Below are 26,878 nucleotides of genomic sequence, written 5' to 3' on the forward strand. Positions count from 1 at the left end.
CAGCACTATCTGGATTAGTACCGGATGCAGACACAGAAGAGAAGAGGACTGAAGGAATGTCACTCACTCTGTGGTTTTGTTTATAAATTCTTCATCTAAACGATAAATCCTGGTTTTATTTTTTTCTTTATTTATGTTCATATCAGTAAATAATTAGAAGAATGCACCCAATCAAACGGATATAAAGCATATCAGCTGCCGGTCCTTCTACCCTTCAACCGAAATTTCCTGATGACCAAAAATTGTTTTCGCAAATTTTCCCAAAATTATCCATATTTCTTCAATGTAAAGTGCTGAAAGTGTGCTTGTGGCTGTTATCTGTTAGTGATAGGCAAATGGAGCTAGTTAGAACTTTCTGGCTATGCCTTTTGTTGCTTGGAAGACAAATCATTGGAAGAGGTAACACTGGTAAATAGACGTACTATTTTGTTGAATTGGATGTTTTTTTACTTGATACTGGAGATATCAGGGCTCTGCATTAAGAACAGGCAGTATAGAAGGGTTGAATACATCCACCTTTCTGCTTGTTTACTTCGGTCTATGGACAAGGTTTTTATGCTTAGTGGAAGTTATTGAACATCCCTTTGAAAGTTATTTTGCAACTTCCAGAATCTGTATTTGTATATAAAAGCACATGCTTTGGGGCTTCTTCTGCGACTCATGACCAACTTCAGTCCCAAATATTGATAGGTACCCCAAAAGCATATAAAATTGCATTTTTTCATGTAAAATTTAATTTCATGAAATGTAAATTTCGTCGGTTTTACTCAATTACATCGCAAATTTTGCAAACATGGCAATTTTATCTGGTGATGGTCTAAACTTAACAATATGTATTTTAAGCCAAGCCAGTGCTGCGCGGTCAAACAACCAGGTTCTAAAAAAAATCGATTAATTTTTAAGTGTTTTAAGGTCATTTTCGACTAGACCAAAGCCGTAAAAGAAAATCGCTTAGAACTTAAAGCTTTTGCAGACAGTTTTCCGACAAACCGTATTATACATTAATGTAATTCGAAGTAAAGTAATAAATCAATGAACAATATAATTGTATTCAGTAATTCTATTAGTAATAAGTACGTGATTAATTAAGTCACTTTTCTACGCAAATCCTTCTTAAATGTGTTGGCTGTCCTTTCAGATAGTGTTTCAGCGATGCAACCGATTACTCTGATTTATTCAACGACAAAAGACATCCGACTGATAACGTCGACGTTTTCCCACAAAAATACGAAAATCAAACCAACCACAATCATCAAAAACTTCACTTACATATCAGCGGTGGACTTTCATTACGATTACCGGCAAATTTGTTGGGCAGACCACGATCTGGAGAGCATTCATTGCGCGTCCCTCAATGGGACTCAAGCAGAAAATACTGTAGGAATTTTTGCTTTTAATTGAACCACCATTCTCAAGCCCCTAATTTCAGACTGAGATAGTGGCCAATGTTTTGTCGCCTGATGGATTGGCCATCGATTGGTTTACGGACAATATCTATTGGACGGACTGTGAAACGAACAGGATTGAAGTGGCCTCATTGGAGGGCAAGCACCGGAAAGTCTTATTTTGGACGGAAGTTGACCAGCCAAGGGCCATAGTTGTAGTGCCGATGAAAGGGTACAACCGGCCAGTTTCTCGCATTAAACTGCTACATTTTGAGGTTTTTTTGTTAGGTTTCTGTTCTGGACCGACTGGGGAGAAGTGCCAAAAATTGAGCGAGCTGGCATGAACGGTGACCCAAAATCCCGCAAAGTTATCGTTTCTGAACACATCCACTGGCCCAATGGGCTGACCGTTGACTATGACTCGGAAAAAATTTACTGGATTGATGGCAAACTTTTATTCATCAAAGTACTTAGGTTCAGTACCTCTCTTATTATTTTACTTAATACTGGACGGTTTCAGGTAATGGACTTTGATGGAAAAAGCGTATCAATAATCCTGCAAACCGCCTCCGAGTATCCATATGCCCTAACGCAGTCCTACTCCAAGTTATTCTGGACTGACTGGAAAAGCGTGTATGTATCTAGTTTTTGGACACGTCCAATTTAAAATAACAATTGGATGAATTCAGGGCCATTTTCGACTACTCCAAATTGGAAACTTCCTCCCAACAACCGATGGAATTTCAAATGGGCACCCATCCCATGGATATCAAAGTATTCGAGAGACAACGACAACCTCAAGGGCCGAATCCTTGCGAAAATAATGCTGGATGTTCGCATTTGTGTCTTCTATCGCCCGATCCTCCCTATTACACCTGTGCTTGTCCCATAGGAATTAAACTTATTGGTAAGGCTTGTTTTCCACTCAATCCAAAGTCAATCTGCTTCAATCGAATGAAATGTTTTAGATGAGAAAAACTGCGCCAGTGAGCCGCAGGAATTGCTAGTGGTAGCCAGACGAACGGATATTTGCGTGATTTATCTAGATTCTCCTGATTACAGCTACAAAGTGATACCTTTGGGCGATGTAAAGTATTCAATAACTGTTGATTTTGATCCCGTGAAAAACTACCTGTACTGGTCGGATGATGAAGTGAAAAAAATTCAGAAATCCAAGCTGAATGGTGAGTGACCAGGCGTTTGCTGGAAAATCAGCTTCTTACAGTGCAACGTCGAAAATTGTTTCAGGTTCCGATCAGCAAGATGTAATTGTGACGGAAATTCAAAATCCCGATGGAATTGCGCTCGATTGGATTTCCCGGAACATTTACTGGACGGATACTGGCACGGATCGCATCGAAGTGGCCCGATTGGAAGGAGGTTATAGAAAAGTGATTATTGGTAGGTGAAAACCCGAAAAAATTGGGTTCTGGTCTTATTGCTTTTGTTCTTTAGGCGACGGTTTGATAGATCCCAGAGGAATCGCCGTTGCCTCAGAACTGGGTTGGCTATTTTGGTCGGACTGGAACGAGAAAGACCCCAAAGTGGAACGCTCAAATTTGGACGGTTCAATGCGCGTTTACATCGTTCAAGAACACTTGGGCTGGCCAAATGGAATTACTCTGGGTACTTTTTTGTAGGCACTTAGCCGGCTATCTGTACTTATGGATGTGATTGTTTCAGATTTGATAAAAATGAAGATATATTGGAGCGACGCTAAATTTGATCGTATCGAATTTGCCAACATGGATGGGACCGATCGGCAAACTTTAATCAAAGAAAATCTACCTCATCCATTTGGGTTCAGTCTCATGGGAGATTATTTATACTGGACCGACTGGCAACGACGCTCTATCGACCGAGCAGATAAAGATAGAGGTAAATACGGAAAAGTCTGACACTGTGGAATGATCTATTCGGACAATTTGTTTTTAATTTGTTAAGGAGGAAACCGACAAGTCATTGTCGATCAAATGGAGAACGTGATGGGGCTGAAAGCGATCAAATTATCGGCTCCGATTGGCTGGAATGTTTGTTCAGAGAACAATGGCAATTGTTCCCAGCTGTGTTTTCATAGGCACAAAACATCGCGCTTATGTGCCTGCGAAATTGACTACGAATTGGCCAGAGACATGCAAAATTGCATCAAACCAGAAGCATTTTTGCTTTACACGAAAAACACCAGCATCGGAAGAATTAGCATTGAAAACGAACCGATTGAAAAGAGTTTGCATATACCGAACATTCGGCATGCCAGGTAGACAGTCCTAATGGTTTTCCGACCATTTTAAACATGATTGGTGTGTTTCAGCTCAATAGATTTCGATATTAACTCCAGGCGAATTTACTGGAGCGACTCCAAAGCGCGCACTATTATGAGAGCCTTCATCAACGGCTCTGAGCCGCAGAAAGTGATTGATTTAGGTCTGGCATATTCCGAGGGAATTGCGGTGGATTGGCTAGGTTTGCAGCCAATTTTCCCCAATTTTAAGACGCTTAAAAACTAAATGTTGCAGGCATGAACATCTACTGGACCGACCCGATTTCGCACAGAATTGAAGTGTCCCGCTTAGTGGGCAGATCTAGGCGAACATTGTTATGGGACGAAGTCTACGAACCCCACAGCATTGTCCTGGACCCGGCTTCGGGGTAATTTTTGCTGGATTTTTCATCGGGGTTTTTTATATTTATTTTTTTAGGTACATGTACTGGTCGGAATGGGGCCAGTCGAATCTCATAAAAAAGGCAGCAATGAACGGATCCAAGCAACGAAAACTGCTGTCCACTATTGGAAAAGCCACAGGACTTACATTAGACTATGAGAAAAAAAGGTGCGTCGGTTTAGAGTTAACAAAATGGTTCTTGTAGAGCGGAAATGGTTAGCGACAAACTCAATGGCTTTTTTCAATTAAATTTTAGATTATATTGGATCGAAATTGACGCTCCAGCCATTTGGTCTGCTGATTTAGACGGAAATAACAAGAAAACCATTATCCAGGATTCGACTTTAACCCCCCGTAGATTGGCGCTCTATAAGGAGCACATATTTTGGAGCGATGGGAAAACATGTAAGTGTAAACCGGTTTTTTTGCGGAAGATTCGAAACCTAAATAATCCTTTGAATATGAACTTATTGATTCCAGCTGACATCTATAAAGCGCTGAAAAACTCCGGTTTGGGCATAGAAAAAGTGGCGACCCTTTCAGAAAATATCACCGATATTCTAGTGTATCACAACATGAAGCAGAACCAGACCAATCAATGTGCCACTAGTAATGGGGGATGTTCGCACTTGTGCTTGGCGTTGCCTGCCGATAGTCCGGCAGAACACACAAAATATACTTGCGCTTGTCCCACTCATTATTTCCTCAACAACAACGAATGTTCGCGTGAGTTCTGTTGTTAATTTTGACATTGGTTTTGGTTTAATTTGACAACTTTTATCCAGCTCCGGTAAGCTTCATGATCTACGGCTTGAAGAATTTGGTGGTTCGTTTAGTGCCGGATACTTCTGACTGTCCTGAAGCGGTTCTTCCCGTACAGGGCCTGAAGGCCGTACGAGCGATCGATTTCGATCCCAAAAATAACGCCCTGTATTGGGTAAGTGTTGCAGGTAGTTTGGATGTTGCGAACTCGATTTAATACGTTTTTCAGATCGACGCAAAGCTTCATGCAATTAAGGTTTCCAACATAATAACACCCGATACCAGTGTGTTTGTGCCGGGTGGTCACGATATTAAGCCCTTTGATATTGCAGTGGATTCGATAGGGCGGCTTTTGTTCTGGACGTGCGCTTTGCAGAATGTCATCAATGTGACCAGGCTGGACAACACGAACTCTTTTGGAAGCATAAGGAGCGTCGAAGGGGAGAAACCGAGATTGATTGTGGTGCATGTGACTAAAAGGTTTTGGCTCACTGAGTGTGAATGAACCGCAAGTTTAGATGGTTTATTGTTCAGGCTGCTGTTCTACACCAACGTGGCTGACCAAAATCAGCTCATACGGGCCCGGCTGGACGGATCGCATAGAATCGTGATCACGAAGTCCGACGACAACATTTCGGCTATTGCTGTGGATACTGAGAACGACTTCATTGTGTGGTCGCAAGGGCATAGTATTTACATCAGCAATATCGACGGGGAAAATAAGTACGTTTCAGCCTTTTGCTTTTGCTGAACAGTTTTTACGAGGTCATTTTCCAGGCATGTCGTAGTGAATGAGAGCCATTTCAAAATTACTCACCTCACTGTTCACGCTGGATGGCTGTACTGGATCGACAAGGACCTGAATCAGCTGCAACGGCTGGAATTGACCACCGGCAAGTCCAGGTCCACTCTAGCCATCCAGGCGTCCCACATTGTCGACTTTATTTCGGTGCAACAGATTCGCAGTCATAGTTGCGGCGATACGAAGAATCGGTGTTCGCATTTTTGCATTCTAAATGGTGAGTTTGGCATAGATATGAGCTGAAACAGGTTTTAGAAGTGAAAACTTCTTTAGGCGCGTTTAGCACTTTTTTTATATTTAAAAATCAGAAGGGCATGTGCATTTTTGTTTTGTGAATGTGAAAATAGAAAAAAATCGAGGAATTAATTATTACAGTCTTGCCCGTCTTGTTGTCTTCAGCACATGAAATATTTTTTTAAATACACGTATTCGTTGTCGCAGGCACGACGCCACATTGCGCGTGTCCTAATGGCAAGAAGCTGCAAGAAGACAGAAGATCCTGCCAAACCATCCCGAATTGTGGCGCCGAGCGTTTTTCCTGCACAGTGGCCTCATCTGACACCAAAGACTGCATTCCGATTGCCTGGAGATGTGACAGGTAGACACTTTTCCCGTTCTAAGTGAACCGCTAAATTTCCCCGTTTTCGTTCAGACAAAAGGACTGCTCGGACGGCAGTGACGAGCTGAACTGTCCCAACTGCGAGGTCAATCAGTTCCGGTGCCAAGATGGGCAGTGTATCGATAAATCGTTGATGTGCAACAACATGGACGATTGCCTGGACAGATCGGATGAGAAGAATTGCTGCGACAACGGTTTCCAATGTCCACAAACTGAAGTAGGGCCGTTTAGCTATTCGGGTTTGAACGGGTTTGATTGATTGTTTCGTCCAGGTTTGTCTGCCCGCCTCCTTGAAATGCGATGGAACGGAAAACTGTGCCGACGGCTCGGACGAACAAGGCTGCCCAGCAGAAACATCCAAATTTCGAACCTTTGTAGTGGTTATCATATGTTTGATGTGTATTGGAGTTGTGGCATTCCTGATCTACAAGCGGGTGAAACCGTGCGCCCCACAGCAACTGGTTGCTGAACCTCCCGAGGACAGTTTGAGTCCATTGGACCCAAATAGTCACAATAAGAACATCACATTGAGGCGAGGTAGTTGTTGAACGCCGTTGGTTTTACTTGGAACTGAAAAATTGCCTTTTTAGGGATCCCGGATGTTGTCCGGATGTCGATGATGACTGAGAACTATCCGTCAACGTACGAACGAAGACACATCACGGGGGCTTCTAGCAGTTCCAACACGAATGCCTCCAGCAACGCAAGTTATCCGAGGGAGACTTTAAATCCTCCACCTAGTCCGGCAACGACAGTGCCTTCTACTAGAGCCAGTAGTCCAAGTTCGAGGTACAGGCCTTACAGGCACTACAGGTAAATATTGAGGGCGTTTAGCTGAAAAGGGGGACAGTATTTTGCTAGAACTGGGTTGCGTCAATTAAGGACTTGATCATCCCCACATGGATCAGGGGAAAAGTATATGAAAAGTCATAAAAGCCGCTTCGATAAGGAGTTGCGAAACTAATACTTTACCCCTTGGGGTTTTAGCGCAACTCCTAAGCTCAAACGAAATGAATTGAATGAATTAACACATTGTGTAGAGCGTGAAATATCTTATTTAAACAGATTGTGGCAATGGATTGACATAATTCATTTTATTCAGTGTGTATGTTACCGGCAATGTGCAAAATATCTAGGCATTCTACAAGCTGACCAACTCGCCAGGCATTTTGCAGAATCGCTACTACTTTGGGCAATGTGCACATTGGCTACGGTATTTTAGGCAATCTGAAAAATGCCCTACGCGTTAGTCAATGTGAGTATCACATATGTTGAATCTTCACATTGACTAGACAATGTGCATAATACCTGATGCAGCAAAATTGTTGTTTCCTTTCTGCCGCGCGGCGATTATGCCAAATATTGTTGTTCAATGATAAGGCAATGGAGAGCGGAAATGAAGACATTTTTAGTGAAATTAAATTCATTATTATATATTATTTTAATTATTTATTTAATGAGTTGTTTTACCAATCACAAAACAATTTAATGTAATAAGATTGTTTAACACTAATATTATAATTTATCAACAGCATTAAAGTATGAAAGCATAAATTATTAGCTCCATAACTGCGGATATTTTTTAAATTTTTGTGCACACACAAAATTATGATATCAGTTTGTTTTCATTAACATTTACATATTTCCAGCACATCATTTATCGAGAATCTTGTATGTTGTTTCATATTTAGTCTTTGATTTTTCTTTGGCAAAGATGTCCCCTATTAATTACCCTGGTTTTCATTTTACATTAAATAATATGTAAACCCGAATACCAAACTTCCGAAAAATCAAAATTTGTATGCACGACGCTAATAAGACAGGAATACAAACTAATAATCAATAACCAACACTGGAAACGGAGTAAATTTTACAAAGTCGTTTGCTACTTAGGGCAGTAAACAACAGTAAACTTTCCTTGAAAAATTAAGCAACAAAATTCCGTTGCAAAACTAACCAGCACAGATTCGTAGCAACAGGTTTATGCACATTGTCTAGTCAATGTGAAGATTAAACATATCTAACACCTCAGATTGACTAGCGCGTACTAAAATACCGTAGTCAATGTGCAGATTGCCCAAAGTAGTAGCGTTTCTGCAAAATGCCTGGGGAGTTGGTCAGTTTGCAGAATGTCTAGGCATTTTGCATATTGCCGGATTTCGCACATTGCCGGTAACATGTACACGCAATTTCCCATAATTTCAAGTGAAATAGACTCAACGTTTGATGAATTCTTGAAGCCTTTTTAATATTGATTAGATTGAGTATGAAGCAAAATAACATACAGAAGCAACATTAGCATGTGGATTTCGCAAACCCAATTTGTAAACGGTCTTCTTTGATAGAGTGACCCGAAGAAGTTTCCGTTAATGGAATAAAATCACTTTTTAGGACAATAAATCAGCCTCCGCCGCCCACCCCAAACTCGACAGATGTGTGCGACGAGAGCGATTACAACTACCCGTTAAATCGAAGCGCATACGAGGGCCCCATTCCGCCGCCTCCAACTCCCCGATCTCATTATCACCAGGAAAGTTGCCCCCCAAGTCCCAGTTCGCGAAGTTCCACATATTTCAGTCCGTTTCCTCCGCCGCCCAGTCCTGCAGCGAGTCCGCGCGGCGATTCGGACTTCTAGGACTTAAACTAGTTGGTAAATCAACAAAATCATCATTTATACCTCATTAAAGTTTAGTATCATTTTAGTTCATTAGGTTTTAATTTATTTTCACTCATTCGACATGGAAATGCAGACGAAAACGTCGTTTAGTATCTCAGAAGGGTGCAATTTACTATCGAATTAAGACTTTGCCAAATTAGAATTACTGTTTCTAGGTAGCTAAAGAACTGTTTAGTTTTAGTTAAGTTTTAACTTGTTTGTCTGGAAAATTATTTCAGGTCTATATTTTTAAACGACTTAGATGGCAAATGTTGTTGATAGATTGTTTGTCGCCGTTGCGTTATGTTTGGCTGAAAAACACGCACACGAAGGTAATGATTAATCATTGTTTGACAATAATGTGATAGCTTTTTAGATCTTATGACCCGCTAAGGTTTCACTACGTTGAAGAGTTGTTTACACAGTAACTGTTAAATATCAAACAAACTGATCTCGCACTAATCAAATCAGTTTTTCTGAAACCTTTTTTCAGCTTGTTGTTAGGTGATTTAACCAGTATGTGCCTAAACCTGCTTATATGTAACGTGTTGTAAATATCTCTGTTGTTTTCAAAGGACTTTTATAATCTGTACAGACTGTTTTTACCGAAATTAGTGTTTACGTATTTCAAAAGATTTCTCTTGGATAACTGCAGTTTTTTTATTATTCACTTTTCCACTTTATATAGTTATAACCAAAATTCCGCCAGGAAGGAGTTCGGCACTATTATTATAAATCAGTTAGGAAAAAGTTCAAAAAGATTTTCATCCATCGTCAGGCAATTTTTAAGAATCTTTCAGTCACGTTTGGTTTTCGCAGGCCAGAAATTTACATTTATTTTCTCTGTAACTGGCAATGCGAGAAAGTCAATTTTTGATGCATTTCGTGGGGCAAAGTCCGTTCTATAAGTGGCCAAAAATTTGATTTTCAGTCATCTTTAGGCAATTTTCAAGAACATTTTTCCACTCACAAGCCAATTTTTCTCGTATATCTCTAGATAGAACTGTTTGATCTAGCGACTTCAAGCGCATTTCCAGATTTGAAACATCCAGTTCCATTAATTGTTTGTGCCAAAGCGATTTTTAAGTAGTTTTTCAATGTTTCAAACGTAAAACTAACGAACTTTTCGAACTTTCCGTGGTGGAAAAAATGTGCTGAACGTGGTTCAAATGACGCGCCAACGGGGGCTTTTAAACATTGTAGGCAATCACGAGTTTCCAGCGCGGAAAAGTCCCCAGATGGAAATCAAATTCCTGTCAAAACCGCCCATCGTCCGATTGATTTCTGTTATTTCGCTGCTGGTGTATGTTTGGTGCGGTTCGAATATCCCCCGATGAATTCAAGGCGTGAAAATTCAAAAATATGGTACAACTGGGATAAATTTCCCCGATTTATTTAATACGGAGACGCCGCGTTTTTAGTCAGCCGTGTGGATGCCGTGTTTTAAAGTGTGCTGCATGTTCATGTTGTTCAACTATTTTAAAAATGTTTTGATGTTGTCGAAGTTAGGTTATGGTGGTCTAAGAATTCTTGGGGCCTTAAACGATTTGTCGCTCAATTGGAAATGAGCACTTGGGCAGCGAGAATGCATAGGCGTGCGGCCACCTTTAGCAACGTAGTGACGTCCTGCGGACACCCGTCCGGCCCCTATCCGAGACGGCTGGAGAAAGTCAAGTTTGGGGTACCGTTGGAGGAAGTTTGCAAAAGCGACATTCCTGGACCTTTGCTGGTAAGTTTCCAACCCCATTGCGACCATTTGGAGCATCGCCAGATGTTCTAAAGTTGAGTTTCACTCTTGACTGCCTACTGTAACAAGCCTGAAGCCTGGTACCCCTATGTCGATACAAACAGTTTCACCAGCTGCCCTGTCTTGAGAATATACGACGAAAAGCGTTTTGCTTCGATGGGTTTCTAGATAAGTTGTTAATTAAACTCTAGGGCCAGCTTTTCTTCAAATCATTCCGAAGTGTTTTTTCCATAATTCGCTGGAACTTTCCCCGATCTAAGACACGCGTAGAATAGGGGGGCTCTTGGACAAATAAAGGAAGTTTTGGAATCAAACGTTTGTTGATTTCCCTTTATCACTATCGCTCCCCAAAGGCTTTCTCTGCCAGCGTTAATCGATGTCTGAGGCAACAAACTGCGTTTGTCCAGATATCAATTATTTACTCTTAAAGCAAGCCCCAACTACTCGCTTTCAATGCCTTTCTTAAACTAGTGGAAAATTATTACTAGAGGATTTTTTCCTCTTATCTAGTCGCCGATTTCCTGAGACACCAAGGATTAAAATCGTGTACGTATTTTATGTTTTACAAGCAATTGGGTGATAAGAATCCATTTTCGTCCTATCATGTGCTGATATTGATAACAATGCGAGATATGGGTTTTTCATGTGATTCTTTAAGTTAATAAAACTAGATATGAATGAAAAATAGCCGGCCCAAAGATGTCTAGCAATTTTGGAAGCATTTCGTAGGGCAAAGTACCTTCTGCGGGCAAGCATTAAATGGGCAAAGTTTCGTTGTTGAGTAATTATCAGGCTATTTCTGAGAATTTTTTGAAATTGCGTTTGCTTTATCGGGTTCTTGCAGGCCGAAGTTTAACATTTCTTTATTCAGGAACTAACGAAGTCAATCATCAGGCAATTTAAAAAAATTTTCAGCGGGGTATTTTAACAGGCCGAAGTTTGAGATTTATTTACTCAAGACCTTGCTCAGTTAGAGGGTCACTTTTGTGCCATCTTTGTAGGCCAAAGTCTGCTCTATACATGAAAAGCGTTTCAACTTTGACTCATTTGCAGTAAATTTTCAGGGATTTTCTAAAAATKTGTTTGTTTTTRCGCCGATTAATGCTGGCCAATTTTCAGCAGTTCGGAAATCAGTTAAGTTAGATAAAAACTTTGTTTTATATAGAACTACAGCTTAAACGCATTTGCGCATTTTTTAAAGAACGATCTGTATATCAAGTGGAGCAAGCCGCAAACGATTAAAACGAGGCCTGATTTCTGTTGCGTCTTATTTTAGAAAACAGAAATAATTAAATATTGCGTTTAAAACCGTCTTCAGATGAAGAAAACTTACATGCAGAAGAAGATAATTTCGCAGTTGTTTAAAAGAACGAAAAACTGGATTCAATTTAGCCAAAGTTTTGAAAAAATCTCGGACTTATTTCCGACTATATTAGTTATTTTCGACTATATTCAGACATTTAGTCTGAAAACTAAGCACCAAATTTCTTCTAGCGTTGTTTCCGGAATCGTTGAGGTTGTTTACCCATTAAACATTGCAAAATTCATTGGACTTGATAGGTTTTTGATGTAAATTCACATTAAAATGCCGCTGAGAGCAGAGATATAAATCATAATAAAAGAAAATGTGTTCTAGTTGTGCAAATAAAATAGCGTGCGCGCAATGGTTGGCAATTTAATGATTTTGGTTACACCTTGATGGTTCTGCTGCAATTTCACCACTTACCTGCTTTAGCATGGTGATGGTTTTGTCACTTTATTCGATTAATGCGGTTGGGCTCGCAGGAATTTATTTGGTGGAATATTGGAAATAATGCACTATCAATGGGTATTTTTTTGAAATTCCAGGTGTTAATATTGAAGTTAAACAAAGAGGCCCCATATCGAAAAGATGTGTTCAGGGCGCCAGGCCATCAGGGCGCAATGAAAAAACTGATTCATTTCCTGCAAACCGGCCGTTTGGTGAACATGGACAACTTCAGCGTGTACACGATCGCCAGCGTGCTGAAGAAGTTTCTTCGGAAAGTACCGGGCGGCATCTTCGGCAGGGACATTGAGCAACGATTTTTCGAAATTTTCGAAAATACAGCCGACGACCAGAATTCCCCACGGGACGAGATTTATAGGTAATCCATAAAAAAAACGAGGCAAAAAGTATGGCAGAAATTTCCTGTTTACCGAAACCACTCGGTCACTTCATCGTATAAGGAGTGCGGTTCATATTGACGCATTGCATTGAATTGATAAATAAATGCGACCATGTCGGACTTCAGGTGTTCGCCGAGAATATTTAATTAAATACGTCCCTTATTTAATTAGATTACCGTCCGAATGACGCTCGCCATACAACCATTGTTTATTCATAGCTTATTAAACAGAATGCACAATGAGTGGAGCAAGCCACTAGGTCGCAATGATTGATGCACAATTGAAGCGAATTTATCAATTTGTTTATGGATATACAAAGTGAATGTTAACAAATGCTGGAAAATTGAATTTGTCTTATCCGAATGTTAATAGTTTTCGAGGTACAGGGTGACGTGTTTTTTGGGTAGATTCTTATCCAATATTACTACCACCAAAAAATGTATGTTTTCGGGTTTTTTTTAAATAGAAGAATCCAAATTTGCCTATTACTTAGCGTGCAGTTCTCAGCAAGCTGTAGCTGCAATCGTCTGGCGTCATTTAATACATCAGATTTTTTTGGGGTATTAAAATATCGCTTAAATTTTGGATGCATTTCGTAGAGCAAAGTACGCTCTATGATTGGGCAAAGTTTCGATTTCCTGTCATCATCGAGAAAATTTTCAGAATTTGTCAAAATTGTGTTTGTTTTACGAGGCTGTTTTGCAGGCCGGAGTTTGGCATTTCTTTATTCAAGAACGAACGAAGTGAGAGAGTTGCTTTTCAATGTATCTTGTAGGGCAAAGTCGGTTTTTCAGGTGGAAGACGTTTTGATTTCCCGTCATGGTCAGGCAATTTTCAAGAATTTTCAAAATCCCGTCAGGTTTTCTTGGTGGTTTTTGCAGGCCGGAGTTTAATATGTATTTTCTCTGTAACTTGCGATGTGAGAGTCACTTTTGGATGCATTTCGTAGGGCAAAGTAGGTTCTCTAAGTGGGCGACGTATCGATTTGCAGTCATCATGAGGAAATGTTTGCGATTTTTGAAAATTGCGTTTGCTTTACGAGGCCAGAGTTTAGCATTTATTTATTCAGGAACTAACGAAGTGAGAGAGGTGATTTTGAATGTATTTTGTAGGGCAAAGTCGGTTCTTCAAGTGGAAGAAGTTTTGATTTTCAGTCATCATGCAATTTTAAAGAATTTTTGAAAATTGCTTTTGCTTTATGAGATTGTTTTCGCGTTAGGTTTTTGTAGTGGTTTTGCAGGCCTGACTTTGTCATTGATTTTCTCTATAACTTGAGATGTGAGAAAGTCAATTTTGAATGCATTTCGTAGATAAAAGTACGTTAGATAAGTGAACAAAGTTTCGATTTCCAGTCATCATCAGGAACATTTTGAAAATTTTACAAAATTGCGTTTGCTTTACGAGGCTGTTTTGGCAGGCCGTAGTTTGGCATTTATTTATTCAGGAACTAACGCAGTGAGAGAGGCGCTTTTACATGTATTTGGTCGGACACAGCCGGTTCCTCACGTTGAAAAAAGAAAAAAAAGGAGGAAAAATTCTCTATAATCGTTGAAAACTAGAATTCAATAAGAGTTTTTCTTAAAGTCGTTCTTAGTTTGCAAACGCTGACTTTGCATAATAGAAAAACGTTTTCATAACAAATTCATTTCAAATTCATAACAAAAGAACCTTAATCGATGGAAAATTGTATGTTATTGCTTGCAAAAGAGCCGAAAACCATCTATGATTGTCGAAGACTTGAATCGAATAAGATGTTTCGTTGGTGTTGCAAAGTTTTGTTTTATTGAACATCCGAGCAGAACATTTCTTGTATTGAAAGATTCAATTTCAGTTGTCTAGAAATTGTGAATTAGCTCAAAAACTTTGAGAGAACGTCCCAAAAATAGCTCATGTTTTTCATGTCACCAGTCTGTAAAAAAACTAGAAAATTCGGCTTCCTCGATCCAAAAAAAATCCAAACAGACATTTCGTTGATAATAGTAAAACTGGTTAAGAATCTACGAAAACAACCGAAAATTTTCTTTACACTTTGACTCGCGGTAGCGGGGAAGCCATCAACTATTGCATAACACAAATTTGATGTAGAACCCAATATTTTTGCCTAAACAACATGTCAGTGAATTTTGAATAGTTTCCATGCAGTATTTTTGCTTGAATGCGCCCTCAACTATATTTTTTTAACAATAAATTGATTTTTTTTCTTTCAGAATAATTACAAGCCTGCCGGTTTATACGCAAAGACTGTTAGTCTTATTGTTTGGTACATTTCGAGTAATCGCCTCTAATAGCGAAAAAGCCGCCACTGGAATGACCAGCGAAGCGCTGGGCGTTAGTGTGGCGCCCAGTTTTTTCCATTCGTGTGTCAGTGATGGGAAAACAGCCAGAATGGAGGATGTGATGAAGTTTAAGGTAAGCCACTGTCGATCTCGATAAGTTGAAACGATTCAATTGGTTTGAAAATCAGAAAATATAAATTGATGCTTTACTAGAAAGTTTAGAATGTTTTACTAACTGTGCACTGTTTATAAGTGAGGTGGCACCATTAGATATGGGAAATTTCAAAGCGATTTTGTGTAGGAAGTTCCAATTTGTTCAATTTTTTTGCGGAAATTAATCGAAAGTATAGAAACTAATTTTTTTGCTTTTGCTGTATAACGCTTCTCCAGGCAGAAGTGAACGTAAGTTTTTTATAGATTTTACTATGGTCACACTATTTTATCATCTCCCTTGTTTTTCCAACTGATATCTATTCACAAGAATTCATTTATGTAGACTCTCATTTTCTATTGCGGCTGTGCGTTTGAACACTTCTCTTCTCTCTACTTCTCCACCCCTAACAAGTATTTGCATGTTCCACCTAGAGGAAAGAAACACGCCTGCTTCTAAAACCGCATGAATTATTTCTTCAGCGCGCAATGTGGATTGATGATGATGAATTTGTCCGGATTTAGGTTGCTTCAAAAGTGATGAAACATCTGATCGAAGAGTTTGCTTCCTCGAACCTGTTTGGCAAAGACAATTACGAGTATTATGCGCGAGTTACTGGCCGAGTGCTGCGAGTGCAAGGCGAGTGGATTTGCTCCTTCCAGTATCCTCCTACGAAGGGAATGTTCCCGAATGAGTACATGGCTTTGGAACGATATCTACTAGGTGAGTACCGGCTTTTCACTCTCTGTTCGGTTGAGTAGAATTTTCTAAACTACCACTACCCCTAATCATCGCCTGTGCATACATCTAACCGTACTAATTCCTCTCCCATTCCCTCATTTGCATCAAAAAGGACACTTATCGATGGGCAAGGAAACGTGGTTACTGTGCGAGAACTACGATAGATATGGGGGCTACATGGAAGGTAATCGTACAATGGACACTAATCTTCCTGCAACTGACGATTTCCTTAATGCAAATAATACCGTTTGAGCCTCGACATGTTTTGTGGCTGCTAAAAACATTCCTTTGAATGGCTTTTTCTTATAGACCACAACAGCTTTTGTTTGAAAATTTAATGCAACTAGGAGCTCGAGTAGATTATTTTGAGGATTTTTAGCGCATACATTACTGTAGGTATTAGTTGGATGTTTTTCTCGGTTCATGTGTTGAAGGAGCATTTTTAGTGTACCGAATGTCTCAGAATTTTGCTATTTGTATCAATTGTGTGATTTTGGGAAAATGCATATTTCGGACCTTTTTGCACACTTTTCCCGTAGCGTTGGGACTGGATCAAAAAGCAAAAACGTGGACAATTATTTTGCTTTTTTGTCCAGTACAATAAAAAGCAACATTCGACTCAACAAAAATTAAAATTGTCTAGTTTCTCTTGTAACCAGCAGAAAAATCAAGCAAAATTCCCAAGTACTAACTTATACCGCCGCAAACAGACAAAGTGTTTCACACACAAGAGGCATTATTTTAATCAGGTATTTAACGTCCAAAACTCCATGGAACGTTCGATACAGATTCAAACAGTAGCACAAAAGAAAACTACTCGGATGCAATCAAATATGCAAATTTCCAAATTGTATGTTCAAATCTTACAAAATAACTCGTTTGTTTGCTGAAAACGTGGCATCCTGACAGGCAAAAACCACTGTGCTACTTATTTTACATTAACAAATCCTGTCTTTGGTAGTTTTGTGTTAAAAATGTCAATAAACGATTGTATATTTTTTTAGGCCGAATTAATCAAAAAAAAAAATCAAAATTGGCGGAAAAGCTGCTTTTGCTTGCCTATTTGCATTCGAACAGTTATTTTCCTTCATTCTCCCAATGTTTCTTCTTTTATTGCATAGATATGTAGTTAGTATTTAGTTTATTTAATATTTGTAAATATAACATTAAAGTCCGTTTCCTGTACGCATTACATTACCATTCTGTGATATTTTTCATTAGTGCAAAGGAACGTTTAATAAATTGTCTTCTGTTTTAATTAATGGCATGAGTGTTGGCAGTTTTATTTTGTGATCGTTTTTATTTTTACTTCTATACACCTAAAAGATTAATGGGTTTTAATGAAAAAAAAATTGTAACAATTTAAAGGAATATTTCGAAAATGTTGGGGTGACTGAACGGGCTGAGTTTGATTGGTTATTGATTAATACGTACCTTTTGAGGCTGTTTATGATTATACTTGCGTTTAACTGTACAATTTGCATGGCTTTCGAACGGAGCTTAGTGTTGAAGTAACAGCCCGAATCGCACTTTAGTTATTAGATTGAGCAGCTGGCAGGTATGTAGCACGTTGAATTCATAAAACCTGCCTCAGTTTGGCGGTGTCTGATTGATTCTTGTCGCTTTTATAGCGCTGTCGCAAGGGGAAGAATGCCAGTCGAGACCCGCTCTTCTCGAGGCCGGACTGCAGCCCCAAGTTAGCTCCTCCTCCTTGGGCATGATAGCCGAGCACACGCTTCTAGAATCCTGCACCAGACTCTCCATCTCTCTGGAACAGAATGGGCTTTTCCAGAACAACACCTCTCATTCTTCAAGCACCAGCCATTCATCGAAGTACAGTCACAATGTCTGTTCCGGCCCGAAAATGACTTTGGAAGAGCTCAAAGCTGTGAACACCTACGCGGAAAGCACTAGAAGTCTCAGCTACTTACCCCAGGTAGTATTTTGCACTGTTTTATCACTGGTTTCAGAATGTGGTTGATTTAAAGGTGCACGAGCGGCAAACAGAGCGAATGAAAACCCGATCGCAATGGTTTCTCGGCCCGTCTGTAGACTGCGAAAGTTGCGGCGGCTCGTTGGATCTTCCCCTCAATAAAGCCGACGTTTCTGTGCTTACCAATGCGCTCCTGCGGCGGTCTTCATCAGGGACTATTGGTAAGTTTCCTGGTTTTTTTGTGGTTACAATTCTGAATATGGGTTGTTTAGTGGGAGTGGCCGGATTGTCTCTAAGCGCCGAGTCTATCCAGAAACGACCCAGCGTAAAACGCGCCAATTCCCGAGATAAGCGATACGTTCAGCGGTCCGCCAGCAGGAGAAACAATAAGGAAAATGGGTCTCGCTCCAGCAGGTACTAAACACACCCATGCGTGACATGCATAGAGCCGGTCTGAGTTAATTTTTATTATGCAACCAGTTTCAAAGGACGGAGCGAACGACGAGGGTCCAGCTCGCGCTCGAATAGCTTCAAAATTAAATACGAGAACATATCCAGATCGTGCAGCTTCAAGAACAAGACCGAGTTGTGCTCGTGCCCGATCGAAACCGGGACGAATGGGGACGATGGTAAGTTAACCGATCAGTTCAGGAATTGTTTCTTGGTTGCGGCGGGCAGCAAAGAGGATTCGCTCGGACCAGAACCGGCCAAAACCAAGGAAACAATATGTGTGACTCTCACGTACAAACCGCGCATATAATTACGTTAAGGAATTTGCAAGACTTACCACTACCACCTGATTGCTGCTGCTTACCAAATGTTGTTTGATTTCGGTTTCGTTGATTCGTTTCACTTATTAGACTGAATATTTTTAGGTACTGTGGTTAATTAGTGACCGTGACGATAATCAGTAAAATACGCCTATTTGGGTTTGTGGGTTTTTCGGTCAATAGATGGTGGCAAAAATAAAACCCACTTTTCCACTATATTTAAGTCATCCTCAGGGCTCTATGAAGTTAGTGCCATATTTCCACCAAATGTGCAGAAAGGGTACCGTTCGAGGTAGGTGTATTTTTAGACTGTGAGAGTCTACTACACCTACCTACCTACCGACATCGAACATCGGCCCATAAAAAAAATTGTGTTTTATTTTTGCCACCATCTATTGACCTAAAAACCCACATACCTAAATAGGCGTCTTTTACTGATTTTTAGGTACATTACTGATTATTTCAGCAGCACATTGCTCAAACTGTTTTATGCTGGGCGATTCTTTGACGGGGGATATAACCACTAAACCGGCGGTAGAATTTTCCTGAATTAATTTTCAAACTACTATTCTACCACCAGCTTAAAAAGTGTGCACCTCCAAAGAATCTGCTTGCAGATGCAAGAAAATTTGCGGGAATTTGTTAGCGCGGGGAAACGCATTTGAAATGGCAGCAATTTGTATTAGAAAAAAAAATGATACGCTTATTAAACTTAAGTGTGGCCCTTTTGTCGAACAGTTTAGAGTATTGCGTTTTTCTCTGGTTGGTTTTTCGTTTAAGCAAATTTAGTTCACATTTTTGGTATTTCATGCAGGGTCGGCCACAAAGTTAGATTTTCGATTCTTTGAGCAATTTAATATTCTCCCGCGGGGAAAATGTTTGTACCGTAAACTATTGATGTTGGTGTGATCTTAAACTTGTGGGTGTTTTTTTAATTGATCAAATATCACGGTACATACCTTTACCAAGAATTTCCATTGTTCTCGGTATTATTAAGATTAAAATCGCGCGTACCTGGAAGACATAATAAATTACGTTTGAAGCATAGTTCTATTATCTTCGGCTGTAAGTTGAATAAATGACGAACAAGTCTTGTAAAAACCAGCTGATGTATGAAAGTTTTCGCATTTATGGACGTTTTTCTTAATACCAACAGCTTCTGTAGATGCTAAAACCTGTTCATCGCCAAATTAACTTCGAAAGACTGGCTAGGTCTGCAAAGACTAGTTTTTTCTAAATGTATACCAAGAGAGAGTAGAAAAGTTGTGTTCATTAACCAAAGGTCAAACGCAATGGATGTAGTAAAGCAGTGTTTAGGCGTGACGAGTTGACTTCGTTTCGTAGCTTTAGCAGAATGTGAAATTGGAAGTCTGTCTGTACTGGTGCACCAGCAGTTTATTATTTCCCATGTGCCATAAACCAAAGCATTCTGCTGGTGCTCAGATTATATACTGTGTGTTTAAAGTTAGGTGATTGTATTGCATTTACCGGAAATTTGTCTCCTTGGAGCTCCATGTGTAGATAATAGCCGAATGTTTTCGCTGATTTACTGTAAATAGTATTAATTTTATTAATCGACTTAACTTATTTTCCGTAACATATTTTAATTATTATTAGCTTGTAAGAGAGACCAAATTTTTTAACGAATATATTGTTAAAAGTTTTGCATTCCAAAAAACGCATATGCATTTATATGTATTTTAATAAATTTCTTTTTAACTTTTATAAAAACATTTACCTTGAATATTATAAGGATTATATATATTACTATGAAGAACTATTTTTAGGAGTTCTTTTTTTCGCCATTTTTAAAAAAGAATCGTATTTGTACACAGTATTTTCCTTTATTGCACAATAATTTCGACTTCATTAGTAGATATTGGGCGTAAGTAGCTTGTGGTTTATTTAGTGCAAAAGATCCAGGAAACGCCCTTAAAATGCAACGTTGAGTGCATTTCCCTGGCTGGACCGTTTTGCAATTTTTTACGAACTATAAGATTGATAACACCAAATATAGAGCTTAGACTTTACTCAGAGTGATATACGAACAGTATTAACTTGAAGAGTATCTGTATCACTCTGAAGTATACCATTATTGATCGATTGAAGATCGGTGAATGTGTAATTTAATTTATGCGAATTTTACAATAAACTATTGAATGTAAAATGGATGTTAACAAAATTTGAAATGTATTCTGGGCGGAATGAGTGGTTCGCCAAAGATGTTGTAGGTATGTTATTTTTGATCTTAAACATTTTAATAAAGGTATTAACGCCGCATGGTTTAGTCTGTTTAGTGTCCGCAAAAACCTCATTTTATTGAAAAAAATAATAAATAACATTCGAGTGAAGTGAATACTGGTTGGGAACCTACCGAAAAAGACATCATAGTTCCTCCTTTTGAAGTAGTGCTGAGGTAACATCTTCATCTGAAAAAAGCAGTGTTCCTGTAGCGCATTTCAATTATCTTTAAACAATTATATTAGTTTTTTATTTCGACTTCTAATCGGCGCTGATACATAGTTTTAGGTTTTACCTGACGCACAAAAGGGTCAATAAACTACAAACTAACCAGTTCAGTTATTTATCTATCAAACTGTACATTCTAACAATCAGTGTTCAATCAATCAATCCACCAAAATTAACACGATCTTAATCTCTAAGTAGATAAATCACACATAACGACTCCACATCTACAGCTAGCTTTTAATAAATAAATGGTTTTTATATGTGACAACATGATACACCTTTGTGGTAATGCTTCTAACACTAAACCTCCATATGAAAAATGAATACATAATAAAAACGAGCCAACCATTCACCATTAGTGTAGAAGTTGGGAGCGAATGAGTTAGCAGATTTAATAATCAAGCGGAAATTGCTGAAAACAATTTTCCCTAGAAACAGTGTAGGTTCTTTGGCACTAGCCAGCTCAAAAAAAAACAGAAAAGCAGATTCGGAGCTTTGGAAAAATGAGCCTAGCTGGATGATTCATTGACTGGCGCTACGGATTCATCAATTGAACCTCACTGAGGCCGTAAAGCTTTAGCGCTACTTCGAGGTTTAGTTTTATTATGCGATTTCGTACCGTTTTTTTCTGAGGCCGCGTCGTACGGTCCCACAGGCCCACCTGGATACGGTATTCGGAACAGCTCGACCCTCAGAAATGCGCAGATCTCATGACACACTCTGTAGCAGTAGATCAGAAGATCCATTGTGACCCAAATCTAAGGTAAAGTGGGTTTAAGGCGCGTTTTTTCATTTTAACCTGTTGCACTCTGAGAGAAATTATTCGTAACTTACCAAAGCCATCCACAACACAATATACTCGTTGATGAAAGTGTTGAAATACTGATTGAAAAACAGCATCGCAGGCCCGACGATTGAATAGTCCCACATTTGCATGTCGCTCTTAGTCATGTGCGCCACCTTAGTCACAATTGGCATATAAAAACGGCAAAAAAGGCCGGGCTTTAGTAACTTACCACTAATCGATTGGTAACTTTGGCAGCCACCAGTCCGAACGTGAAAATATATAACACTGGATGCGTTTGATAGAGAGCTTGTTCAGACTTTTGGTAAATTATGAAAGCTGGAAGTACGACTAGTAAGATTGGAATCACTGGAGATAGAACACTGGTGCCCTGCAAGGTGGTGGTTTTTAGACAATTAACGCCAAATCAACGGCTAATCTACCGGCACGCCACAAATCAAAGCCAAGCAAAGCTTCACATGCATTTTCCTGTTACTCTACAATCACCACGGGCAGGTTGTTATGGAGCAATTGGAAATAGTTATTTTTTATATACGGAAATGTCGATTTTGCCCAATTAAGATTAAAGGCCAACACCCATTTAGCTGCAAATCGCTACCGATCGAAGCGAGATTCTAGACAAGACCCCATTCCTCAAGAAAATAGCTAATTTCCATTTGATTATTCAAGTATTGTCACTCTGTTGCCTACACTATACACATCAAGTAACAATCCCGTCATGCACCACATACTTCTACAGTACTTTTGAACGTCATCTTGCACCTTTTGGTATGAAAAGGTGCAGCATATTCTAGAAGTATGTGAGTTACACTAGACAATGTGAGCTCACCGCGACTGTAGATCCATTTTTGCCCACGCCGCCGGCCAAAATAACAGTCAAATTGGCCTGTGCCAGTATCAGTGCAACTGCACACGCAATGGCGATCGGGATCAGCTTCACCTCCACATCCAGCGTGGGGAGCTTCATAGAAAAAAACGCGCACGTGGTTGAAAAATTCATTAAAAAACTACCTTATTCTATGGCAGAAACTTGAACAAGTGCAGTTACTCTCACATGGCAAGTAACAGCGTTTCATTTCACATTAATTCTCGATTTACACAACTAATAAAATAGTCAGAAACCGGAGGAACGCTAGTCAAAAGAAGCTCAAAAAGTTTTACAATTCACGACTTAGTTAGACCAGGGAAAACAAGGAATCTTTCTTCCTTAGAATCCGAAAAACACATTTTAGACCAAACTTCTTCTAGCAATCACTCTCATCTGCGCTCAGTTCCTTTATTGACTTCTTCAGGACACCAAAGTTCCTTCAGGTATACTTTTTGCCGAAACAAAACCTTTTTTGAACCAAACTTGAAAAAAGCACTCAGCCTTATTAACATCGAATAAAAACCTAATGCTAAAGTGCAAAATCATTTACTTATAAGGGCGGAAACTGCATATAAACTGCTCAACAAATTGAACGTTACACAGCCAATTTTGCCCTAACTTTGGAAGCGGATAAATTCTGAGTGCTTAGAGCGGTTTGGCTTGTTTGAAGCGTTATTTCGCCCCATTTGCTTTTCGTTGGTCAGTGTTTTCGCAGAAATTAAGCACCTCAGATAAATTTTCTACGGGGCGGAAAATTTTCGCAAAATTCTGCATGCTTCTAGTTAGACAAAAAAGTGTTTATTCGGTCTCAACACCAAAAGTTTAAAGATAAACCACGTAGCTCAAAACGGTTTTAATTTTTTCGGTCATCTGCCCTAGTTACACCAAAATTAACCACTCAAAAGGGTGGTCTCAAAAAACAACTTTTTGGTCTTGCAACGATAACTTTTCTGATCCTAGTCCGAATTTCGCGATCTACAGCACATGTTGAAGCTTAAATTTGATAGACAATTTAAGACGAAAATTCAATATACGTTGTTGCATAAAAATTCAACCAAACCAGTGATTCTGGAAGATTTTCAGCCAAATGAAATTTACTTTAAAATATCTCGTTCATTCATGCAACTCGGTATATTGAATTTTTTTCGCAAGTCCACTGTATAGTTTCAGCTTCAACGTGAGCCCTATATTTTAAAAATCGGTTCAAGAGAAAAATGCATCACTACAAGACCAAAAAGTTGATTTTTCCAAAACAACTCTGAAAAAAAAAACGGGAGGGTCGAAAAATTCAACGTTTTTCGAGATACAAAGTCTATTTGCATGCCTCTGGTGTTGAAATACAAAAAAAAAACGGGTTTTTGTACAAGTGAGAGCATGTGAAACATTAAAAAAATTTGCATTGTTTCATTCGCCCCATGTAGAAATTTTATCTGAACCACCAAGTTTTGGCAAATCCACCAAACCAATATTTGGCAAAAACACGCACTAACCGAAAAATAATTGCACCAAATAACGCTTCAAACAGAAATCAAATTGATGTTACCAAACAGAATTTATCCAGCTCCAAAATTAGTCTAAACCTAAACTAAAAAAACCGATTGGTCCGATAATCTCCAAAAAAAAAACGCTTGAAGTTGCGAAAGTCTGGAACGCAGCTTTGAGGCTTTTCGTTAACTCCTGCTTGCTGGCGTGAATGCCTTTACGAACACTTTTTCTGGGTAATGTTTCTTGTGCGAACACACTTTCCAGTGATGATTAACAAAGTCAGAAAACCACCTTTTTTTCTGACCTTAAAGTGGAAAACCGTGTGAAATAAAAATGACGACTTTCAAAAACCCATTAGCATAAAATAATTAAAACAGTCACGCTCTACTTGTGCGTAAACAGCAAATATATGCCCTCATAAACTGTTGGGCAATTGACGCCAAATGCGCGTTGATAAGCTGAACAAACATCTTGACTAGCGCCGGAAAAAAAATGGGCAAAAGCTAGCTGGCAAGTTATGGAATCTTACGGCAACAGTGGATCCATTCTGTCTTTTACCTCCCTTTTTCAAGCGACTTGCAAACGCGCTGAACACAAAAGTGAACGCAATCGGAAACAGGACGCACACGTACTCGAGGGCGGTGTATCCAAAGACCTGCAACATTACAAGAATCATTTCCTCTGTGGATTTGCCCCGAATGGATCCCGGGCGGAAAATCTAATCATTACAGTCGCACTTCGTTTCTATTGCTCCAGAGAACCTGCCATCCCATCACCTACACAAAAACTAAACATACAAATCAACTTCAAGCCTGTAAGTTCGGATACTCAATCAGGTGTACTGAAAACCAGAAAAGGAAAAGGGAAATGTACTTGTTTTAGCACCGGAGTGCAAAGTTCGATGCATTCAAGGTGCAGTCGTTAAACTCAACATTGTTAAAGATAAGACCGGTTAAGGATGATCATGAAGGTGCCACCCAATCCCATGCTTGATCTTAAAGGATTCACCCATTAATATTAATGGAGCGACCAGGATTCGGATACATTCTACTATGGAACCCAATAAGGGAACGTCACAAATCGGTTAGCGACCAGCTCATGCTTTGAAACCAGAAAAGCAAATCGGAATCGACGCTCAAACTTACTGCAACCGTCGATCCGTTCTTGCCCACTCCTCCCGTGAAAATAACGTCGAAACATCGGTAAAAGGACCAGAGGCCGCAAACCAAAGTACTTAGCGCAATCGAGAACCAGAGACTGATACTGTCTCTAAAGAACTGTTAGAAGTTGCATGTAAGGACATGAATCGAATCATAGTGTAGCAAATACTCAATATTTACCCAATTCCTAATATAGTTATTCTGATCAATTGACTTTCAGTTAGGCAGTAAATCGCATCGTCCTGGACAGTTCTTACCTTAATCGACCAAATGCTGGGGCCAAAAATGGCGGAAATCAACAGGATGCTCATTATAGTGATTTGGGCTTCGGTGACATCGACTTTTCCAAAACGCAGTGTTCCAGATACGTACGTTTGCCAATGGGCGCAGTAGAAGAGCGACATTGCGCAAAAACACTAAAACAATAAGAAAAAATGCGGTTTTATCAAGAAAACGAACTCCAGGCTCATCAAGTTATTACTTGGAAAAACATCCAGGCTGGATAGTTGCCCAATTGCACAGCTGTGCAAGCTGAAACAGCCACAAATACGGTGGATAATGAGTCGCATCCATGATCGAAAAGTTCCCCCAATGGGTTGGCTGATCCAGTTCTGCGCGCTTGTTTTCCATCAATTGCGTCCAGACTTTGGTAGACGAATAGGCCAATGGCGCAGAGGGCGCAGCTCCATCTGGGTGGCTCTTGTTTGGCATCCGGTGAAAACCTGCAAAGACAAAACGGGAAATTAGAATGATAATGGACAATGCAATGATAAAGAATTGCCCAGACAAGTTGAAGAACAGTAAAACTTTGGCGGGATTATCAGAGCAGTGAAAGGTTGAGTAGGTGAAAAACTTAGTTGCATTTGATACAACAGTTTTTTATTCGAAGACTTTGGTGAATTGCAATTGATTGGGTTCTCGACTTACCCAACCAGAACGAGGGCAGTGAAAATATTGACAACAAGCCCCATGATGGTCAGAAGATTGGGGGCGAACCAGACAGGAACTTTCTGCACCAGCCAATTCCAGTAGGGCTGCAGCATTTTATCACAAATGCTGACACTTTGGCAGGAGTACTGGTGCTCTCCCAGTCTCCTCAATTGCGAGTCCGACAGGATTCGGTCCTTGAATACCCTCATTTTGCACACTTTGTAAACACTACTCGATTAAAGCACATAAAAAAAGCAAGAGGCTTTATTAATAAAACCGTAATTGACTTTGACTATCTAAATAACTGTGAGAGGAACTGCGACTTGAGGCCGATGTACATGAGAACATAGATTAAGATCGAATGGATCATAGATCATAGCACTGGATGGAAAGCGGTGTGAAAGTTCTGGTTAATACGGTGTTTATTAACGGAGGCGAACAAATAAATAATTTTGATACATTTCTGACAAATCACCCGATTTTTTTTACTTTCTCTCTAACCTTTCAA

The 26,878-nt window shown here is 39.5% G+C and overlaps 3 protein-coding genes across 11 annotated transcripts; 2 read left to right on the forward strand and 1 right to left on the reverse strand.

Moving 5' to 3' along the window:
• Positions 1-42: 42 nt before the first annotated feature.
• On the forward strand, positions 43-10,478 carry LOC109535376 (low-density lipoprotein receptor-related protein 6). Of its 3 annotated transcripts, XM_048660855.1 has the most exons (26): positions 43-408; positions 1,139-1,377; positions 1,430-1,617; positions 1,674-1,851; positions 1,906-2,018; positions 2,075-2,292; positions 2,354-2,569; positions 2,634-2,786; positions 2,841-3,011; positions 3,069-3,263; positions 3,330-3,642; positions 3,697-3,848; positions 3,902-4,034; positions 4,085-4,216; positions 4,305-4,453; positions 4,529-4,774; positions 4,834-4,985; positions 5,040-5,290; positions 5,345-5,533; positions 5,588-5,829; positions 6,054-6,210; positions 6,265-6,448; positions 6,504-6,768; positions 6,822-7,044; positions 8,623-8,881; positions 10,393-10,478. In XM_048660855.1, the coding sequence occupies exons 1-25, from the start codon at positions 336-338 to the stop codon at positions 8,864-8,866; spliced, it is 4,776 nt and encodes a 1,591-aa protein (XP_048516812.1). In that variant the 5' UTR covers positions 43-335; the 3' UTR covers positions 8,867-8,881; positions 10,393-10,478. The 3 variants fall into 3 exon arrangements, with proteins under 3 accessions (XP_048516812.1, XP_048516811.1, XP_048516813.1); XM_048660854.1 differs by lacking the exon at positions 10,393-10,478 and having other exon boundaries at positions 8,623-9,536; XM_048660856.1 differs by lacking the exon at positions 10,393-10,478 and having other exon boundaries at positions 44-399; positions 8,623-9,536.
• Positions 10,452-20,931, forward strand: LOC109535744. 2 transcript variants are annotated; one of them, XM_048660857.1, is made up of 8 exons: positions 10,452-10,616; positions 12,483-12,760; positions 14,990-15,191; positions 15,734-15,932; positions 17,582-17,889; positions 17,939-18,104; positions 18,156-18,297; positions 18,364-20,931. In XM_048660857.1, the coding sequence occupies exons 1-8, from the start codon at positions 10,452-10,454 to the stop codon at positions 18,641-18,643; spliced, it is 1,740 nt and encodes a 579-aa protein (XP_048516814.1). In that variant the 3' UTR covers positions 18,644-20,931. The 2 variants fall into 2 exon arrangements, with proteins under 2 accessions (XP_048516814.1, XP_048516815.1); XM_048660858.1 differs by having other exon boundaries at positions 17,582-17,886.
• LOC109535370 (choline/ethanolaminephosphotransferase 1) lies at positions 20,031-26,878 on the reverse strand. 6 transcript variants are annotated; one of them, XM_048660864.1, is made up of 9 exons: positions 26,368-26,878; positions 25,922-26,162; positions 25,698-25,856; positions 22,757-22,888; positions 22,139-22,297; positions 21,957-22,082; positions 21,742-21,880; positions 21,028-21,082; positions 20,031-20,202 (listed from the first exon to the last, which is right to left on the reverse strand). In XM_048660864.1, exons 1-8 carry the CDS (start codon positions 26,577-26,579, stop codon positions 21,039-21,041), a joined length of 1,212 nt encoding a protein of 403 aa, XP_048516821.1. In that variant the 5' UTR covers positions 26,580-26,878; the 3' UTR covers positions 20,031-20,202; positions 21,028-21,038. The 6 variants fall into 6 exon arrangements, with proteins under 6 accessions (XP_048516821.1, XP_048516820.1, XP_048516816.1 ...); XM_048660863.1 differs by lacking the exon at positions 20,031-20,202 and having other exon boundaries at positions 20,946-21,082; XM_048660859.1 differs by lacking the exons at positions 20,031-20,202; positions 21,028-21,082 and having other exon boundaries at positions 21,222-21,880.

Source organism: Dendroctonus ponderosae, unplaced genomic scaffold, assembly GCF_020466585.1.
Source record: "Dendroctonus ponderosae isolate FM_Combo_2020 unplaced genomic scaffold, Dpon_F_20191213v2 Dpon_F_20191213_1, whole genome shotgun sequence".
Taxonomy (NCBI): Eukaryota; Metazoa; Arthropoda; class Insecta; order Coleoptera; family Curculionidae; genus Dendroctonus; species Dendroctonus ponderosae.

Coding starts and splice junctions, on each gene's coding strand:
- LOC109535376 (XM_048660855.1), top strand. CDS start 336: ATGGAGCTAGTTAGAACTTTCTGGCTATGCCTTTTGTTGCTTGGAAGA. Junction 3,012..3,068: donor GCCAAATGGAATTACTCTGG/GTACTTTTTTGT, acceptor TGATTGTTTCAG/ATTTGATAAAAATGAAGATA. Junction 4,454..4,528: donor TTGGAGCGATGGGAAAACAT/GTAAGTGTAAAC, acceptor TATTGATTCCAG/CTGACATCTATAAAGCGCTG.
- LOC109535744 (XM_048660857.1), top strand. CDS start 10,452: ATGAGCACTTGGGCAGCGAGAATGCATAGGCGTGCGGCCACCTTTAGC. Junction 15,192..15,733: donor AGGATGTGATGAAGTTTAAG/GTAAGCCACTGT, acceptor GTCCGGATTTAG/GTTGCTTCAAAAGTGATGAA. Junction 15,933..17,581: donor TTTGGAACGATATCTACTAG/GTGAGTACCGGC, acceptor TCGCTTTTATAG/CGCTGTCGCAAGGGGAAGAA.
- LOC109535370 (XM_048660859.1), bottom strand. CDS start 26,579: ATGAGGGTATTCAAGGACCGAATCCTGTCGGACTCGCAATTGAGGAGA. Junction 22,889..25,697: donor CCAGCATTTGGTCGATTAAG/GTAAGAACTGTC, acceptor TTTTCTATGAAG/CTCCCCACGCTGGATGTGGA. Junction 21,881..21,956: donor TTGTGTTGTGGATGGCTTTG/GTAAGTTACGAA, acceptor ACTTTACCTTAG/ATTTGGGTCACAATGGATCT.